General features: G+C 43.5%; 1 protein-coding gene across 11 annotated transcripts; it reads left to right on the plus strand.

Moving 5' to 3' along the window:
• The first annotated feature begins 374 nt into the window (after positions 1–374).
• Positions 375–20,489, plus strand: SLC30A8 (solute carrier family 30 member 8). 11 transcript variants are annotated; one of them, XM_081012743.1, is made up of 10 exons: positions 376–4,494; positions 5,787–5,997; positions 6,127–6,255; positions 8,835–9,016; positions 11,169–11,315; positions 13,590–13,743; positions 15,730–15,919; positions 17,084–17,189; positions 18,280–18,414; positions 20,089–20,489. In XM_081012743.1, exons 3-10 carry the CDS (start codon positions 6,173–6,175, stop codon positions 20,232–20,234), a joined length of 1,143 nt encoding a protein of 380 aa, XP_080868869.1. In that variant the 5' UTR covers positions 376–4,494; positions 5,787–5,997; positions 6,127–6,172; the 3' UTR covers positions 20,235–20,489. The 11 variants fall into 11 exon arrangements, with proteins under 11 accessions (XP_080868873.1, XP_080868874.1, XP_080868866.1 ...); XM_081012747.1 differs by having other exon boundaries at positions 375–4,494; positions 5,787–6,234; XM_081012748.1 differs by lacking the exon at positions 5,787–5,997 and having other exon boundaries at positions 375–4,494; positions 6,127–6,234.
• Positions 20,490–21,115: the final 626 nt, after the last annotated feature.

Below are 21,115 nucleotides of genomic sequence, written 5' to 3' on the forward strand. Positions count from 1 at the left end.
TCCACCTTAAATAAAATATTTGGGGGGGGGCAGTAAAGCCCCACCTCACATACCACATTTCAGCCCTTCTCAACCTGTGGGTCCCCAGATGTGAACGCCTCTAGATAGCAAGGCCAGAGCTCAGGGAAGATGGGAGTTGAGGGATGATAGGAGTTGTAGTCCAAGAACATCTGGGGACCCACAGGCTGAGCTCTCCCTCTCCCTTCCTTCCTTCCTTCCTTCCTTCCCTCCCTCCCTCCCTCCCTCTCTCCCTCCCTCTTCCAACTTAAAAATATGGGGGGGGGGGGCAGTTAAGCGCCCAATAGTAAACATTGGAGATACTGTACTGTACATTACTGACAGTTCCTTACCACTGTATTTTCTTGCAGAAAACCTCCCCCATTCTGATAAGGATGATAAAGCATAAAAGACTAGCATATAAGATTCCTTTTAAACTAGAGGTAGTAAAATATGCTAAGGAGCATGGAAACAGAGCAGCAGAGAGACATTTTGGACCACTTCCAACTGAAAAAATGATAAGACAGTGGAGAAAACAGGAGGATCAGCTGCAAAAAGCAGATAAAAGCAAGCACACCTTTCGTGGACATGCTGCAAAGTGGCCACAGATGGACATTGCCATGAAAGAATGGATCACAAAACAGCGGAATAAAGGCTTCGCAGTCTCTACAAAAATGATAATATATGAAGCCAAACGCATTGCTTTAGAGAAAGGCATTCACGATTTTACTGGCTCACCATCATGGTGCTACAGATTTATGAAGCGATGTGGCCTTGCTATGCACACTAAAACTAGAACTGCACAAAAAATGCCAGAAGAATATGAATCTAAGATTCTGTCTTTTCATAAATTTGTAATTGATGCTAGGAAGAGAAATGGATTTGAAATTGGCCAGATTGGGAATATGGATGAAGTCCCTCTAACCTTTGATGTGCCATCTAATAGGACTGTTGATCGGAAAGGTGCCAAAACTATCACCGTAAAAACCTCTGGACATGAGAAAACCCATTACACTGTTGTGTTGTCTTGCTGTGCAGATGGCACCAAATTGCCACCCATGTTAATTTTCAAAAGGAAAACATTTCCAAAAGAAGTGATTCCACGAGGAGTTGTTGTACACGTTCATGAGAAAGGATGGATGGACGAAAATGGAATGAGAGTATGGGTTGAAAAAGTGTGGTCCAAGCGTCCTGGAGGGCTTTTGAAAAAACCTGCCTTATTAGTACTTGACCAGTTTAGAGCACATATTAGCGAAACTACAAAAAAGTGCTTTAAAGAAGTGAAGACTCATCTAGCTGTAATTCCTGGAGGTCTTACCAGCCAGTTGCAACCTCTCGATGTTTCCATCAACAAGCCATTTAAGATCTTTATGCGAGAAGGGTGGAACAAATGGATGGCTGCTGGTAATCATGATCTAACACCCACTGGACGAATGAAGAGGCCCACTATCACTCAAGTTTGTGAATGGGTGAAAACATCATGGCACTCGGTGAAGGAGGAAATCGTGGTCCGGTCATTCAAAAAATGTGGCATTAGCAATGCTTTGGATGGTAACAGAGATGGTATTTTACATGAAGATAGCGAAGAAAGTGATGTCAGTGATTGTGAGCAACTGAGCTCCACAAATTCTGACTCTAGCAGTGATGAGTTCTTGGGGTTCACAGAAGACTAGAAGAGTACTCAAACTTTAAAGTCTCTCTTCATTTGTTAATGACAGTGATGATGGTTCTTAATGCCATTGCTGACTGCTGTTCACTTTACATGGCTGTAATATGATTCTGATATACTGGTTGTTTATTAAATACAGTAGTTTATACAACATTTGATTCAGAATATTTTTTACTTGTTTTCCTCCTCTAAAAACTAGGTGCGTCCTTTGCTCCGGTGCGTCCAATGGTGCGAAAAATACGGTAGTTGTTTTTCTATTTTCTGTGCCTGACTGGATTATATTTCCATTTGGCTTGTTGTTGACTGCTTTATGGGAACGGCATTCTTCTTTTCTCCTAATTAGCTCAGTCAGGGAAGTAAGCAGACCCAAACATTCTGAGAGGAAATTTTTGATTGGCTCAAGTTCTTTGCTTATCTGTGTTGAGTATTCTTTCAGCAGATCTTTATACAGCCCTATCAGAATGTAGGGATAATTGCCCAAGTCCAAATATTGTGCTCTTGTGTTGTTAAGCCACTCCTCCGACTCAGTCAGTGGGGGGATCCTGCCTTCTCTTTGGGCAGAGGGGATTGGGTGGGCTTGTTTGTCCTAGTTTCTGAGTTTCCCGATAGTAACTCCTGCTCCGGTCGGGCCTCAGGGACCTCGTTTTCTAAAGTTGCTTGTTGTAGCTCAGTTGCCAGGTCAACTCACTACCCTCCTCCATTTGCTCCCATATCCTTCCCATGCCAGGTACGGTCGACGGACCATCCGTGTGAGTGCAGGCTCTCCATGTTTCTTGTATCGTCTGCTTTTGGTTTGAAATAGTGTAAGATTTTGGCCTGCTTTTACCTTGGGAGGACTTCTGCAGCTTGTGTAAGAGAAATTCCCAGTTCTTTTTAACTCTGTCTTGTGAGAACCATCCCCGGACTAGATTAGGGTTACTTTGTCCCTTCCGTATATTTGAGGGCTTTGTTTGAAAGAAACTTGGAGCGTTGTAATTAGCCTCAAATAGTTTTAGATAACCTCAAGGAGTTTTGGATGGCTTCAGCAGGATTTCAAAGGGGCCTCAAAGGAAGGGAGGATGTTCAAAATGCCGTCCGGCAACTCCCGGAGTCCTTATCTGGCTGGGATATAAGCTTGTTTTCCGGGAATGTGTCTTTTCCCCTTATTATTTTTTTAAAGCACCTACTCACTCTGGTGAGGCTCACAGGAGACTTGCTTCAGGCGCCATCTTCTCAATTTAGTGGGTTGTTCTTCTGCTCTGAACCCCAAGTTCCACCAGCAAAAAGAAAAAGAAAAGGGCTTAGAAAGATGTGTAGAAACATGCTCTTTAATCAGGCGAGATGTTACACAAGGCAGAGGTATCGACAATAATCAGACTGATGTTGTAGCCATGAGGTCAGCTTGGAGACTTGGCTCTAAGATGAACATGAAACCAGGTCCCTCCCCACTCACTGCTTATCTGCTAAACATCACCTCTGCCTTTTTTTTTGCTGCCAGAATGTTTCTGTTCTTACTAACAAGATCCCATCCCCAAAGAAAGAGAAGTGCATCCAAGAGATATTGTAAGCAACATAATTACAGACTTAATTCCTCAGCAAATTCCAGACATCCTAAAAATGAAAACAAATGAGAGAACATCTGTTGTGGCCATGCTGCAAAATGAAAAGAGCAACTAAGGGTTGTATCTAGCACTGGTCATACTTGGGGCAGACCCACTGAAATGAGTGAATATAATGAACACAGGTCCATTCATTTCTATGGTTCTACGGGCACCACAGGGCAGGACAGAGTCTCTAAGAAAGATGTGCTCTCCCGAGCCCAGATTCCCAGTGTGTTCGCACTCCTGTCTCAGCGACATCAACACTGGCTTGATCATGTCCACAGAATGGAAGACGGTGGGATCTCCAAGGATGTGCTCTGTGGGGAGCTGGCTTCAGGCACCAGGCCCATTGGTATTGAAAATTCATGATGATGGCCACCTGTCTAATTTCAACTGGGCATTGATTCCAGAGGGCTGGACCTGCAGCACTAAAAAGCCCAGTGCCTAGTATAGATTAAGGTACTCTCAGCAGTGCCTCATCTGAGGGTGCAGTTGCCAGGCAGGGATATTTGTTGTTGTTTAGTCGTTTAGTCGTGTCCGACTCTTCGTGAGCCCATGGACCAGAGCACGCCAGGCACTTCTGTCTTCCACTGCCTCCCGCAGTTTGGTCAAACTCATGCTGGTAGCTTCAAGAACACTATCCAACCATCTCGTCCTCTGTCGTCCCCTTCTCCTTGTGCCTTCCATCTTTCCCAACATCAGGGTCTTTTCCAGGGAGTCTTCTCTTCTCCTGAGGTAGCCAAAGTATTGGAGCCTCATCTTCAGGATCTGTCCTTCCAGTGAGCACTCAGGGCTGATTTCCTTAAGAATGGATAGCAAAGTAGTTCCTTAGGGGTAATCTGTTCCCAAGTTCTCAGCCTGTTTCATTATGCAGAACAAAGAGAAGACAGCTGACAGGAATACAATCCTTTCCAACTTCATTTGATGTCAGTATGATGCCCCGGCTACTGCTTATCTTCCCAACCTATTGCTGGCTTGGTATCATTTGTTTGCTTGTGTGTGTGTTTCCTGTCTTCCTGCAGCAATTCTTCTCCACTGAAGATGTCCTAGCGACTGTGATGTCACAAAGCCTTTCCCCCACCCTCCCTTTTCATAACAGCATCACCAGACCAGAGGGCAGATGGGCAGAGCAACCCAGACCCTGTTGACGCAGGGGGCACAAAGTGATGTCACAAAGCCTATCATTAACCCTTTAGCACGGAGACACTTTGCAATGGTTGCACAGTAAACACTAGAATTAGTGCTTGGGTGAGCATTGTGAGGGGTGGGGAGGGCGGGTGTCAATATGCCAACCTTCCAGGACATGGGGAGTTCCTGCAGAGGGGTCTTGTCTGGCCAAAGGAGGTGAAAGAAGGGCTTCTGGCTGCAGGTGCCCCCCATGGCTGTTGCTACCCCCTGCCAGCGAGGTCTGGGTCATTCTGTTAATCTGGCCTCTGCTCCAGTAGTGGTGTTAGTATATGCTGAATCGATCTGGAATGAAGCAGCTGCTATCCATTAATTGATCATTGGTAAGAGGGGCTGTCCTGGTATGTATTACTGGGACTGGGGCAGGTGTAAACTGAGGGGGAAAGCAAGCCTATTCCAGCTTTGTCCACTTGTGTTCTCAGTATAGCATTGAGGCAGATCAGAAAGAAGGGCAGTAAAGGTAAAAATGTAAAGGACCCCTGGACAGTGAAGTCCAGTCAAAGGCAACTATGGGGTTGTGGTGCTCATCTCACTTTCAGGCCTAGGGGGGCTGGTGTTTGTCCACAGCTTTCCGGGTCATGTAGCCAGCATGACTAAACCGCTTCTGACGCAGCGGGACACCGTGATGTAAGCCAGAGCACACGGAAACGCTGTTTACCTTCCCGCTACAGGAGTACCTATTGATCTACTTGCACTGGTGTGCTTTCAAACTGCTAGGTTGGCAGGAGCTGAGACAGAGCAACGGGAGCTCACTCCGTTGCAGGGATTTGAACCGTGACCTTCTGATCGGCAAGCCCAAGAGGCTTGGTGGTTTAGACCACAATGCCACCCTTGTCTCAGTAGCCATGGTCACTACATGTTTTTATGCTCCAGCCAAAAACATTCCTCTTTACCCAAGCCTATGGCTATCTGTGGCCCATGAAAGTGTCGAGGAGAGAGGTCTGTTATTATGGTGACTATTTTATCATTAGGTTGTCTGTCATTATGGGTTTTTATTATGTTCTTATCATTGGTGTTCTGTAATGTGTTTTTAATGTTGTACACTGCCCTGGGATCTTCTGATTCAACATAAATTGAATAAATAAGAAAATAAATAAAATGCAATTTAAATGGGAATAGAATAGGGAACTGGGGAAGATTGTGACCGGGTGCCTGCTTAGTCAGTTTAAACTGGGGTTAATTTGGACAGTTCTTCAAAGAGAGGACACTTTCAAATCTATAAAGTAGGACACATGGAGATCCTGCACCGAGCCTATAACTGGAATAACAAACAGTCTTTTGAAGCAAGTAATGCATAAGCACAAGAGAAATCTGTTATGAAATCCTCAGGCTTAAATGGTTTTCTGTCCATGCAGGTCAAATGACCCAGGCTGTAGCTGCTAAGCGGTGAACAGCTGATTAGCTGTTTCAGAGAAGCCAGCACTGTTCTGCAGCCACCTGTTGCAAGGGTTTGAGTGAACCTGAGTCAGCAAATCTTGTGCATTTGACTGTGTCAGTTGGGGGCTGTCGAAAAGCAGGAAGGCATTCAAGGCACAAAGACTGAACAGCAGATTTACATCCCGGGAGGTAAACAGAGATGCTCTCAGCAGTTGAGCAGTTATTGGGTCCCTGGGGATGATCCAGGAGAGGTCTAACCTTGGAAACTTGGGCAGCCGTTTCTCTTGAGCTACAAGAACCGTCTTAATTCCTCATCAGCATCCAAAGAGTGACACAGCCGTCATCTGGGATAAACTTGGCCACCATGACAACTATGGCAAAGGGTGCCGAAAAGACTTCCCTTGTGAATGAAAGAGGTGGAAAGAGGTACACCATAGATCTTCCCAGGTAACCGTGTCATGCCTGTTTCATACTATTGCTTTACTCTCTGCAGAATATCAAGATAAGCATGTTCTAAAGATGTTACTGTTACTTTTATAATTTGCTGGAAGTTGCCCAGAGTGGCTGGGGCAATGCAGACAGATGGGTGGCATATTAATTATTATTATTATTATTGGGAAACATTATTGGTTCTAGATTTGATGCAAGCTGCAGCATCACTTAGTACAGAACATTCTCATTAATGTGGGATAAGTTGTGGATAGGCATGGCAGTGGAATTCAATTCAGTTTGCCACTGATAGGTAAGCCTACCTAATTTGATCCTTCCGAAACAATAAACAAACTGAAACACTGCGCACCTTTGAAATTTGCATTTCTCTGAATTTGCAATGTAGTTCTCCAGTCAAGTAATGGTGTAGAAAACTGCATATACTGAGGTAAATTGTCCATAAAAATGTATATATTAGTGAAAATAGGGTGCAAAAAGGCATTATATAAAAAAATTGTATATTAGGCAAAACTGCATAGTTAGTTGTGTATATTAGGAGAATATACACCCTAAAATGCTGCTGAATTTTCATGAGGACTTTAAAAAATAAGTAAATCACAAACAAATGTGGAAATGTGAGAACGGAACTTATGAATGAAGCTGGAAGAAACCAAAACTGACAGATTCACTCATTTTCAGTTATGGATTACAAGTTTAACTTACTTGATATATTCTGTTATCCTACTGTATTGTAAGCCACTTTTGTTATCCTACAAAATACTGAAGTATAAATATTAAAGCTAATTATTTAGATAGCTGCAAATTTGGCTCCGTCTCCCATTTCCTGTAATACATTTCCTCCCAAATATTTTGCACAATCCTCACATGTCTACTCAGAAGTAAGCCCAGTGGGTTCCATAGACCTTGCTCCCAGGTCAGTGTGTATAGGATTGCCATTATAGTGAACTAGATGATTTAGAGTTAGGTTGCAACCTTATATATAGTTTACTAGGAATGAACCCCACTGAAGTCTGTGGACCTACTTCTGAGTAAGTTTACAGATGATTGCCCTGTTATCATCCAAGTAAACTGGGGGAGGAGCTATGGCCGAAAAGATATGCAAGAAATCTATTAACTTTATTCTTTTTTTAGTGTTAAATTGGTTCAAGAGGCTTCATAGGATGTGATTCATATAAATTGGGCTTCCTCAACCTCGGCCCTCCAGATGTTTTTGGCCTACAACTCCCATGATCCCTAGCTAGCAGGACCAGTAGTCAGGGATGATGGGAATTGTAGTCTCAAAACATCTGGAGGGCTGAGGTGAGGAAGCCTGATATAAATAGAAGTAAAGAAACAAATTGTAGCCACCTTGGTTATTTGTCACGGTCACATCCAAGGAATATTGACACACACTCTTCGTTACTTCAGACTGATGTATTTTGCGCCACCAGTCTGAGCCACACCACTGTAATACCAATAACTCACTCGTCGAATTGAGAGCAGAGTGGGATGTTTTCTCAGTCAGCCTAGCAAATTTACTGTCGCACAGCATAGCACATTAATTACATGCTATTGGCGTGTAATTTATTCAAGGCCCCCACTGAATGCATAAAACCTCTTAAGATAAGCAGGCTAGTAAATTAACGAAAGAAATCTAAACCAGAAGCCTGATCCCCAAAGTCTTGGAAATCTGTGATTTCACAAATATGGACCCCATGTTTCCATACTCTCGTGTGCAGAGAATCTCTCTCACTTGGCAGATAACCTGTATCCTAAGGATCTCAGATGCCTGCCCTTGGTTTAAAAGGAGCACAATTCTAGTCTTTGTGGCTGCAAAGGTGAGCATGAAAATGTGTCGTCAGCAGAGGTGCCACCATGGCTGAAGATTGGGGGGGCGCAGCGTGAGTGTGAAATCACGCATGTGGTGAGTGGCGCGTGCACACTGTCGGGAGGAGGCGTGTCATTGGCAACAGACCTTGCCCAGTGCTGTGCAGCTTCAATGGCTGTAGCTCCTCCTCTCTCACACTCAGGAGGAGTCTGCCTTTGATGTTGTGCCACGCTCAGCTTGGTGACTCAGCCTCTTCTGCCCCCTCAATAATGGGGAGCTAAGCAGCCTCCTAAGAAATACAGGTAAAACTCGAAAAATTAGAATATCGTGAAAAAGCTCATTTATTTCAGTAATTCAACTTAAAATTATAACAAATAAAGGCTTGACATATCTCGCTTTGCATGTCATGAGTCTATTTCATATATTAGTTTCACCTTTTAAGCTGAATTACTGAAATAAATGAACTTTCCCACGATATTCTAATTTTTCGAGTTTCACCTGTATTGAGGGGGCGGATGACACTTCTGCGCTCCAGAGTTGGCGCACCTGGTGGTCAGTGCCTGGTGAAAACTGAGGTGCCAGTGGCAGGCTGGCAAGGCTTACTGGGCGACAGGGGAGAGGGCTTGGTAATTTATTCAGCTCACAGAATGTGGCTTTTCTTGGAACAGAAATGGTGGAGAGGGAGGGAAGGCTTGTGTAGAGAATAGAAAGTCGTTGAATTCACAAACGCTTCTTGTTCCTCTCTCACACATGACATTGATCTACTAAGGAATAATCCACACAAAGAGAACCGCAGTGAGAAATCAGCAAACGTTGAGCCGGTTTCAAGGTATCACTGCCATAACCACTCAGAAGCCTATGAGGAGAGAAAGGGTGAGGAGCGACAAGCCAAGAAGAAGCTTTACCTGGCATCCACAATCTGCTGCATCTTCATGATAGCAGAAGTCGTAGGTGGGAGTTCACTATTTCTCTTGTTAAATCTCTCTCTCTCTCTCTCTCTCTCTCTCTCTCTCTCTCTCTCACACACACACACACACACACACACACCCTCTCTAATCGAGGTAAATGGGAAGTGCAGTCAAACCTCAGTTGTCAAACTTAATCCGTTCCGGAAGCCCGTTTGGCTTCTGAAATGTTCAGCAACCGAGGTCCAGCTTCTGATGGGCTGCAGGAGCTTCCTGCACTCAAGTGGAAGCCGCGTCGGATGTTCGGCTTCCGAAAAAGGTTCGAAAATCAGAGCATCTACTGCAAGACAGAGCTGTTCTGCCTGGCCTTTGGTTTGGTCTGACCCTTATGTTTCCCTCCCCTTATGGTTTTGATTTATGGGCTACTATTAAAATGAGGCCTCATTTTAAATTGTATTTTAACCCGTATTTTAATAAACTGGTTTGTTGGTTGGTTGGTTTTCCCCCTATTATGTTTTATTTTTATTTTATTGGTGTTAGCCGCCCTGAGCCCAGCTTTGGCCAGGGAGGGCGGGGTATAAATTAATAATAATAATAAAATAATAATAATAATAATAATAATAATAATAGTTGTTAACAACACAAGGTTTTCCCCATCTCTAGTTTATAAATCGTTTAAATTGTTGTAGTGCCAGCTTTAAGCAGGGCTCTTTTTTTTGCTGCAGAACTTTAAGCTCTGATGAAACACGTATTAACTGCTAGTACAGACAGCAGTCTCTTTGACATTGCAACGATGAAACTGTTTTATTTTCAAAATCAGTCTAGACAGTGCTTGCTGGATGATTGACCACTGAGTGACTGACAATTCCCATTGCTGTGTTAGTGCACAAAGCAGTAAACAAGTCACTGTGAATAACGCTCCATCTCGGAAACAATTTGGTAGGAACATCATTACAAACCAATAAAGACTTGCTAATCTGAAAGAAGCATTTGTCTTTAAAATAATGAGAGAACAAATTATCCTTCCATCCTGCTCTTAGGGGCAAACGCAACTGATACAGTGGTCTGGCTCACACACAACGCTATGCCAAAGCTATTACTTCATGTGGACAAGGAAGTGCGCAGCTGCACAGAGCAAAAAGAGTCAAAGCCACTTTGCTCCTTCCTTGATCCTGCTGCTGCTGGGCCACCTGGAGCTAAGCTATGGTTTGGATCAATGTTGTTTTCGTAAGGACGTTTTAAACAAACAACAACAAAAACAGCAAATGGGCGTGGCAATGTGGAGAACTGACTTTAAGATTGGAAAAACGAGAAACTGAGAGAAACCCCAGTTGTCAGATTCAACAATACCTAAGCCAATGTGAACCAGAGGATGGAAAGATCCAGGTTTGAAGGACACAGTGGTTCTCTCTCTCTCTCTCTCTCTCTCTCTCTCTCTCACACACACACACACACACACACACACGTCCAGCCATCTAATAGTTACATCAGTCATGCCTTGTAGGGACCAGCTGAGAGGCCCAAACCCCAGTAGGAGACCCACTACCAATCCCCGGGTGCCTCCTGTCCCTGGTGATCTTCCTCTGTGCTGTTCTTGTTTCTTCTCCTGGCGCCCATGACCAAGCCTTGAAAGGAACCCTGAGAAAGTGTTGTAAAGTCCACATTCCTTGTCCTGTCTCTGTCTCAAAGATCTGGAAGATACAGTGTCCTGGATCTTGAGGGGGAGGGCAGGCTGAGTGAGGATGGAGGGGAGAAGCAGTCTGTAGAGGATCCAAAGGTTTTCCTGCAATGGCCACTCCTGAGTAAAAATATGTAAGTTTTGAGTGACAAAAAGACTACCATATACCCTCCAATGTTCCTCAGATGCAAATAGGGCCATTCTATTCTACATCAGTATCACTGCTAGTTAGTTGTATTTATTGATTTGGGGGTTTTCTGTTTCCCTCAGACTTTCCTAACCACAATACATAAATTCAAAGATTCCTGCGCTTAAAAAACTGCACTGTTTCCTCTAACAACTTTTGTACTTGATCAACCAGAGGAAAGGTTCAAGCAGTGATACTGATGTGGAACACAATGTCCCTATTTTCATCTGGGGAACGTTGGAGGGTATGCTACCACTGTCTTTTGCGTGACATCTGTTTTGAGTTTTTGCTTCCTTCCTTGATTGAGTAACTATCATAATTGCTTTGACCTAGGTGGACACATGGCAGGTAGTCTTGCTGTGATGATGGATGCATCCCATGTAATGGTGGACCTGATGAGCTTTCTGATCAGCATCTTTTCTCTGTGGCTGTCATCTAAACCCCCCAATAAGAGATTCACCTATGGATGGCACAGAGCAGGTACCATACGTTATTGCAATGTGAAAACTATGAAAAGCAATCCCTATCAACAATGGATCAGATGCCGAGATCAGCACAGAGTAGGGTTCCTCAAGCTTGGGTCTCTAGCTGTTTTGGGACCGTAACACCAATCATCCCTAGCTAGCAGGACCAATGTGGTCAGGGATGATGGGAATTCTAGTCCAAAAACAACTGGAGGACACCAGGTTGTAAAATGTTTCCGGTTGTAGCCAACTAAGGTCCTACTCAGAGTAGACCCATTGAAATTAATAAACCTAAGTTCATGTCTATTAACTTCATTGGGGCTATTTCAGGCTTCAGGAGGATCTCCAGAGCCTTGGAATTAAGAAACAGATTGCTTCTGAGCATATGCTTAGTCCAGGAATTTGTCCACAGTGTCAGAATGGAGCTCACCATCATGTGATAAATAAATTAACTCCTGGTTTTCCCCGAAGCTTTCTTCTTCAGAGCAGATCGATTTCGAGGACAAAAATGTCTCCTTTTTTTTACGGTTACTATTGTTAAGCAAGTGGGAGTTGGAAATCCCTGTCAAACTACTCTGAATAATTTTATGTGGACTGCTTTGGGGTCCTTGTTAGGTTGCTTTTATGAATGACTGGGGGCCCCTCCACCAGATGTGGGGTTTTTTGCTGCTATATTCTGCAACGTGCCATTGATATAATAATACTGCATTTGTGGCAAATTTGTACTGGACTATTCACATATCATTCCACTTTGTTAGCTGTTGTGCGATGCTTCCTCCGTTTTTACCCTATTACTGTACTGCTATCTGGAAGGACACCTTTGCACTACAGTGTAAAAAAAAAAGAGACATAAAACAAACCCCAAAACCTTTTTGGCATGAAGAGTTTCAGCAGAAAGCTAATGGGACATGTACTGATTGGAAATGAAGCAATATAATAATAATAATAATAATAATAATAATTTATTATTTATACCCCGCCCATCTGGCTGGGTTTCCCCAGCCACTCTGGGCGGCTTCCAAAAGAATATTAAAATACTATGATACATCAAACATTAAAAGCTTCCCTAAACAGGGCTGCCTTCAGATGTCTTCTAAAAGTCTGGTAGTTGTTGTTCTCTTTGACATCTGGTGGGAGGGCGTTCCACAGGGAGGGCGCCACTACCGAGAAGGCCCTCTGCCTGGCTCCCTGTAACTTGGCTTCTCGCAGTGAGGGAACCGCCAGAAGGCCCTCGGTGCTGGACCTCAGTGTCCGGGTAGAACGATGGAGGTGGAGACGCTCCTTCAGGTATACTGGACCGAGGCCGTTTAGGGCTTTAAAGGTCAGCACCAACACTTTGAATTGTGCTCGGAAACGTACTGGGAGCCAATATGTCTGCCTTGAAACTCTTGCAGGTACAAACAGTACAGAATCATGTGTGACCTCCCCATAGCATCATGTCTACAAATCATCATGAATGCACAATAAAAGTGAGGTCCAGAATGAATGAATGAATGAATGAATGAAGTGTCATGACTTCCCCAAAGGAATCCTGGGAATCAGGAGTTCTGTTGGCGAATTCTACCTTCTTCACAGCACGACATATCCCAGGATTCCCTGGTGCAATGGAATGACCATTAACAACTTCTTCTCCTCCTCCTCCTCCTCCTCCTCCTTCTCTTTCTTCTTTATTGAATTTATAGACCGCCCTATACCCGGGGATCTCAGAGCAGTTCACAGAATAAAATCAAGATATAAAACCACAAAATACATAACAATCCAATAGCCACCCCCACAAAAAAATTTTTTTCAAAGGGGCATAGAATGTAAATCAGATCAACCAAAGGCCTGGTTAAAAAGGAACGTTTTTGCCTGGTGCCTAAAGGTGTATAATGAAGGTGTCAGGCAAGCTTCCCTGGGGAAAGCATTCCACAGATGGGGAGCCACTGCAAAGAAGGCCCCTTCTCTTGTTGCCATCCTCCAGACCTCTCAAGTAGGCAGAACATGAAGAAGGGCCTCAGAAGATGATCTCAGGGTCTGAGTAGGTTCTTATGGAAAGAGGTGGTCCTTGAGATATTGCGGTCCTGAGCTGTTTAAGGCTTTATGGGTCAAAACCAGCACTTTGAGCTGGGCCTGGAAACTAATTGGTAGCCAGTGCAGTCGGACCAGAACTAGCGCAGTCGAACCAGCACCAGTCTATAGTGTAGGTAGAAGATCATATGCCCTACATCCAGTTTGGGGGGGGGGACAGTTTTTCACTGGAAAAATATTTTAGTTATCCTACTATCCTAACAATTATTTGAATCACTAGAAATCCTTGGAGCTTTCCTGTCGATTATCGTCATCTGGGTGGTGACTGGCATATTGACGTTTTTAGCAGTCATGAGGCTGTGGCACCCACATTATGAAATTGAAAGTACAGTCATGCTCATTACGTCTGCCTGCGCAGTAATAGCCAACATAATGTAAGTGGGCCTTTATTTTTGTTTTAATCTTAAATGCTACTGTGTCGAGAAAAATGTCATGTTATCATGAGCAATCTCTCCCCCCCCCCCTTTAAAAGTCTAGCTGGGTTCTGCGGTTATATTTCAGCAGGGGAAAACTGCAAGAGAATATAGAGTTCAACTAAGCTGGATATTTTGACATCGCTGGAATGGGCTGGGATGCTCAGGGGAGGGATGCTAAGATGTCGGATTCACACAAAGAACAGCTGTGTAAGACAAACTGGGTTTGCTTCAAGTCCTGATTCAGCAATTGTGATCGGCCCCCAGTTTATTTTGGAACATGCCATGCCTCACCTGACCCAGGTGCTGAACCAAATTGGTGAACTTCCACAACCCCTGGGTCAGGCAGCAAGGAGAAGCATGGAACAAGGAATGGATGTCTCTCTTACATCATCTCTTTCCCCCTGCCTCATTGCCCAAACACATGTTTAATGTCCTCCACCCCTTTTGACAGCTCTGGGTGAATCCGATCCATGCAGATCCATTCTTAGGATCCAGGCAGATCCAGCCTTAACCCATTCCGGAAAAATCTCAGAACAGCCCAAATCAGCTCAATTGAGATTTGTCTGGTCTAGATGCATGGGCCTAGTTGTTATCTAAATGTTACTGCAATCATTTGGAATAGCATTAAGGAAATAATGAATGGCATTGGTCTCAAGGAGCTTACAGCCTAAATGTTGACAACTGGGAAGACAACAGAGGAAGGGAAGGGGGGGGGGAGAGAAATGCAATTACAATTAAACATAATTAGGCTTCATTACAATTTGAGGATCAGGGGCGTAAGCCAAATGCTTCATGGGAAAAGTAGGTGATTCAAAGGAGGAGCAGGGAGGCCACCACGTACACTGGTACCTTGGTTCTCAAATGCCTTGGTACTCAAACAACTTGGAACCCAAACACTACAAACCCAGAAGTAAGTGTCCCAGTTTGCAAACATTTTTCGGAAGCCAAAAATTCTCCGTTTTGAGTGTTACACTTCTGATTTGAGTGCCACACTTCTGTTGTGAGTGTTACGCTGAGGTCTGTCTGTTTTTGCTATTTATTTTGCATTTTTGTTTTTGCGGCTCTTTTTGTTTGTTTTTGTGACTGTTTGGAACCCAGTTCAGCTACTGATTGATTGATTGATTGATTGTGTGACTGCAGTACATTGTTTATTGCTTTCATTTTACGGATCAATGGTCTCGTTAGATAGTAAAATTCATGTTAAATTGCTGCTTTAGGGGTTGTTTTTAAAAGTCTGGAATGGATTAATCCATTTTGCATTACTTTCTATGGGAAAGCGCACCTTGGTTTTGGGACGCTTTGGTTTTGGGACAGACTTCCAGAACGGATTAAGTTTGAGAACCAAGCTACCACTGTACAAGTGTTTCAACAGTCTTGTGGAGGGAGACAGGAAGAAACAAATGCACTTGTCTGCCCAAACTCATCCCCATAACCGCAACCACCTAACCAGGGTGTTTAAACATAGCTTTTGGCTACACTGATAATAAAAAAACCTGCTTGACACCAATTCATCTGCCTGCATTACAAACTGCGAGGATATTTGCTTCATATTTTCAAGAAACAGGAGAGAGAATTATATAGCTATGGGATTTTTTCAATTACATATCATAGCGTGCAGAAATTGTACGTGCTATGCCGATTCCAATAACTTGTTTTTATGTGCGTTTGATGTTTTTGCATTTGGCAAAGACTGTAAAGAAAGTGTAGGGGTTTTTCTGGTTCCGTTGACCTTTAGAACATATATCACTTTTCTAATTTAAAAGGAACAAAAATCCAAAGTGGTGGACGCAATCAAATTAAAGATTAAAACAGCACATTAAAAAACAGCTGAACGGAAACCAGAAAACAGAGCATCGGAACCTGATTTTAATAGCTTTGTCAATGATGTGCTGGAAAAGCAAAGGGGTGAGGGTATGAGTGGTCTTGCTCATGTGATTCTTGCAGATTAAGCTTCACCCTGCATCCAAAGGGGAAGGAGCATCTTCACCACGGCCACAAAGCCCATCACCGCAGACCTTCGGATTCAGAGCAGGTGTTAAACAATGCCAGTATAAGAGCCGCTTTTGTCCACGCCATCGGAGACCTGTTCCAGAGCCTTAGTGTGCTAATCAGTGCGCTTATAATTTTCTTTAAGGTCAGTTTTATTGAGTTGACTCACCTCCATAGCAATTAAGCATGCAGCTGTTTTCATAGCACGCCTCATTTTTATGCAGTGCAGCATTTTGTTCTCACAGTGGCCAACCTATGGGAAGCCTGAAGCAGGGCATGAGTGTAATAAGACTCTCCCGCACGTGATCTCATGCAAACACTATTGAGAGGGATGTTGCCTCGGATACTGGAGGTGTGTTGCCATTTGAGGGAATGCCAAAGTCTCACTCCCCACAGCTTGTCTTACAAAATTTCACTCAGGTCCACACCATACATTTACATCCTTAGACCACCTTAACAGTTATATGTGTTCCCCCAAAGAATCCTGGGAACTGTAGTCTATTAAGGAGGTTGACCTCATGGATCCAAAGTTCCCAGGATCCTCTGTGACTATTAAAGGGATATGACAGTGCTTTAAAGGCATGGTGGGATCTGGCCGCGCTCAATCATTAGTTGTTGTTTATTAAACCGCCAATGTTGCACTGGGTCATTTTGTCCTGACTTCATTCCTCAAAATGCCACCTCTGTTACGGACACTGCTGTGAGGGTGAGGATGGAGAGAACAGACCCCAAATTCTGGGTTCCAATATAGTTAATACAGTGGTGTCTCTGGATGTGAACAGGATCCGTTCCGAAGCCCCGTTCGCATCCTGAAGTGAACGCAACCCATGTGTGCGGGTCGCGATTCACTGCTTCCGCGCATGCGCGTGACGTTCTTTTGAGCGTCTGCGCATGCGCAAGTGGCAAAACCAGGAAGTAACGCGCTCCATTCACCGCGGAGTGCAACCCGAAAAGGCTTAACCTGAAGCAACTTCAAACCAAGGCATGACTGTACTTATTAACTGGTTCAACCTATTTACAAACCTGTGGTGACAACCACAAGGCATTTGGTTACAAAGCAAATTTTATATTACAAAGCATTTTTTAAAGTGCTTGTTAACAGAAAGTGGTTTATTATTGGGCTGCTGAATGGAAAAAAGTAGTGATGCAATTGACTTCCGACAAGCACACAGAGTGCGAACAAGACTTGAGTGTATTGGGGGAGGGGGGGCTCATTTAATTTCACTGCACACAGGTGGTGTAGTGACAATAACAGTTGTTATTATTATTATTAATTTTTTATTATTCACTGAATATCTATTTTTTCTAGCCAGAATACAAAATAGCCGACCCTATTTGCACATTTGTATTTTCTGTACTTATTCTGGCAACAACCTTCACTATTTTACGGGACATTTCAGTTGTGCTGATGGAAGGTAAGGTGTTTTGTTTGTAGAGCAACTTTTTTCCTGCAGAATCCTTCCTTCCTTCCTTCTATCTACACTACTTATTATCCCACCTTGTTTGCATTATGAACCTCAAAGTGAGATACGTCAGAGGTGTCCAGGTGGCATCCCATTCATGAGCAAAGCCACCTACAGAATATCAAAGTATGAACCAGCATAGATCTAAATATTGAATTCAACAATAAAACATGATGTAAACATGACAGTATCCCCAGTTCTTAATGGCTGTCCAGGTAGCTCCCTGGTTTTCTAGGGAGTTTCATCTGATGAACATGGCCATGGTTAGGACTGCTGGTGGCATAAACCTCAGCATGACTATGCATTCATTCAAAAATTATGGGATTTCGTTATTACATTTCTCCTGTCCCACCAGATATCAATGAACGTGGGGTGCAGGAAATACCCAGCAGACCCAAACCTAGGAGGTCAACAGCAGAGGCTGTTATTGCTTTGCTTAGATATCTAGAAGCAACTGAGCTGTGTGAAGGAGCAGATCAGAAGATGTTTGCATCATCCTTTGGCCAGAACTTTGATTGGTCTGATTATCTAACCTGATCCAACCATTCTGGGGTTTCTCTTAGCTCTCTGAACAAGCCTCCTGTTCAAAGGAACCTGCCCTTCCACTGTGGAGCACACAAACCCCTTAATTTACTTTCACGAAGGACCAGTTCACATATGTATGCAGCCTGGTGGTCTTTCACATGCCGTAGTGGTGGATTATTTCTCTTCCCCCTCTCCTTCCCTCTCTCTCAGATATGCGGTGCAACATGCAAAGCCCTTATGTAGAGAGATTGGGGTTGCACAAACTTTCCAATGATAACAAAGGAGGCAGAAATAATGGTGGGGATGTGTGTATTCTTGTAATGTTCTGTGCATGGTGAATTGGGTTGGTGTGGATATACCTCTCTTTCCACTATGGGAAGAAATTAGATTGGCTTGGTAAACACACGGACAAGCTCAGAAATGAAGCATTTCTAATGATCTGTGATTAAAAATTCTCTTTAACTGTAGGAATCTGTATTCTGGAAATAAAAAAAGGCATTTACCCCCTTTTCTACAGGGTCCCCTGGGGTACTTCCCTATGATGAGGTGAAAGAGAGAATTCTAGCAATAGAAAAAGTGGAGTCTGTTCACAGCCTTCATCTTTGGTGTCTGACAATGAATCAGATACTCCTATCAGCTCACATCGTCACAGGTCAGTACATTTCTGTAAAATAAAAAAATGAGCGTTTTCTTGGGAAATGAGGTCAAGCTGAAGTAAAGGCCACTATTTATCTGTGGTCACTGCTTGGTTGTTTTAAAAAGGGTACACAAGATGATGGGGAAAAAATTGTTGTGGATCTTATGGTCCCAGCTCAGAACATACATCTCATTGACATCAAATGGCAGTTCCTTCTATGCGCTTGTAATTGTAGCCTACCTGAGTGTAGGCTGTGAGCCAGAAGTTCAAATCTTAGCCACAAGGTAGCCTTTGTTAGGGGGTGTAATGGGCACCACATATCAGGCTCAGGGAATCAAATCCCACGGTGGCAGCCCAGAATCAGAGAAACAATAAAAGTCCTTACCAAGCAATTTATTCAATAATTTACAGAGAATGATGAAGGAATCATTCCTAATAATGGTGTTGTTCCAAGTAAAGTCCCACCCCTCCTGAAAGGTAAAGGGACCCCTGACCGTTAGGTCCATTCGCGGACAACTCTGGGGTTGCGGCGCTCTTTTCGCTTTACTGGCAGAGGGAGCCGGTGTACAGCTTCCACGTCATGAGTGGTACCTATTTATCTACTTGCACTTTGACATGCTTTTGAACTGCTATGTTGGCAGGAGCAGGGACCAAGTAACGGGAGCTCACCCTGTTGCAGAGATTCAAACTGCCGACCTTCTGATCGCCAAGCCCTAGACTGTGGTTTAGAACACAGCGCCACCCGTGTCCCAGCCCACCCCTCCTACATCTCCCTTATTTGACATCACTCCTGCGTCGGTTAGCTTTCTGCCTCTGAGCTCTCTATTCTAATACCCTCAATGCCCGTCTGGTCTTAGGAATTCCAGAAATTAGGGTTCCAGGAATGCTTTCCAAGGACACTGAGTCTGTCAGCTGTCTCTCCCCTGGTGCTTCTCCTTCTTCCTGCTGTTCTCCTTTCAGTATTTCCTAGCTTCTGCCCTCTGCAGCCTCTCAATTATGCCCTTCTGTAAACCACTGTTCTAAATCTATACTATCCTCCTGTTCTCAGGAAGGTTCAGGAGAAGAGGGAGTGGCCCCCACCATTCCTCTTCAGTCCAGTCCCTGACACCACAGCTCTCTCGAGCTCAGAGCCCTCTGTCTGAGATATGAAGATGATAATTATACTGACCAGGAAAAAGGGGAATGGAAATATTTACTTTTGAAGAAAAGTTACGCTTGAAAGTCACTAGGGTCCTGTTTACTGGGCATTTGTCCTGATTTGTTCACAAACAGTTTTATGACATCCACGATTACTGAGCATTTATCCAGATTATCTTGCACACAGATTGCGGGGAGTTTATATGACATATTGTGCATCCATTCTGATTTTTCTGTGGGGAGGTTATATGATGTCACATCAAATAATTGTTATCCCATCGTTTCCACTGCATTTACCTGTCAGTTTCCTTAATGCAAAAAGCCTGGGTTGTTCTTTTAAGTAGCTTTGTTTCCCAAGTGTACCAAAAACACTTTAATTGTTTAACCTGAATTTGAATCCTTCTCTACAGATTAGCAACAGTCTGGAAGCCGCCTTGTTTTTGCAAGCCCCACCCCTTGTTCGACAAACTATAATTGCGTGAGAAAACTCTAGTCCTTGGGACTGCAAGATGTGCACTGCATCCATTAATTCCTTGTGTTTGTCTCCTACAGTGGATGCTGCAGACAAACAACAGATTTTGAATAAAATTACTGAAGTTCTATTTGACACTCACCATTTCTACGCGGTCACCCTTCAAATTGAAGCCAAAGCAGACCAGAAACCAGGCTGTGTTTTCTGTCAAGACCCAAGAGACTGAAGCTATTGGGTTGCACTAATAATCAGTCATTTGATGGGTCCATGGCTACTAAACGAGATGGATTAATAGGCTTTGCTTTGGCCCCAAATCAAACTGCATTGAAAACACAATGGCCTGAGCATTGTGAAGATTGCAGAACGCACGATTAGGGATCAGTGATTTAATCCATTTCCTCTCCTTACAACTTTTGTGTATGTTCATCCATAAGTCCTTTCCATTCTGTTTCCATATTAATTTGCTTCTTTATTTAAAAAAGTCTGCAATTATGTATTTAAATTCTATTTTGAAATGTATTTTCTCATAAATAAGCATTTAAAAATGTGTTTTCTCTCAAAATGTGTGCGGCTTTCTTCTGTTCTGTTTTCTTGTGCTGAGTTTTACATTGAGGCAGTGCAAAAGTCAGTGCATAAGTAACAGAGTAATCCCAACTGCCCCACCCCCTTATTCGGAGGTTGGTTGAACACCTCCACCTAACAAGGGGTTGGCAAATGTGTCAATTTTGTTTTCTTATTTTTCCTATCTTAAGTTCAGTTTTCCACATTTCCTCACCAGGTTGCAATATTTTAAGTCCTCATCAAAATTTGCCCCCAGATTAGTGTGAGATTCTCCTAATGTATGCAATTTTGTCTAATGCACACATTTTTGCAAAGCAATTTTCCTTACTGCGATGCATTTTTGTATGCTGTCTCCACCAATGTATGCATTAATGTGCAGAACATACCCTAGTACATGCATTTTTGGCTGCAGAACAACATTGCAAAATTCAGAGAAGTGTAAAGTTTGAAGGATGATGAAGAAGAAGAGTTTGGATTTGATATCCCGCCTTTCACTCCCTTTAAGGAGTCTCAAGGCGGCTAACATTCTCCTTTCCCTTCCTCCCC

The sequence above is a fragment of the Podarcis pityusensis genome, assembly GCF_964106645.2.
Source record: "Podarcis pityusensis genome assembly, chromosome: 7".
Lineage (NCBI taxonomy): Eukaryota > Metazoa > Chordata > Lepidosauria > Squamata > Lacertidae > Podarcis > Podarcis pityusensis.

Bases quoted from the DNA above. Each gene is read 5' to 3' on its own strand.
- SLC30A8 (XM_081012738.1), top strand. From the start codon at position 6,173: ATGACAACTATGGCAAAGGGTGCCGAAAAGACTTCCCTTGTGAATGAA. The intron at 6,256-8,834 runs GTAACCGTGTCA...TGATCTACTAAG, and splicing joins TACACCATAGATCTTCCCAG to GAATAATCCACACAAAGAGA. The intron at 15,920-17,083 runs GTCAGTTTTATT...TATTTTTTCTAG, and splicing joins CGCTTATAATTTTCTTTAAG to CCAGAATACAAAATAGCCGA.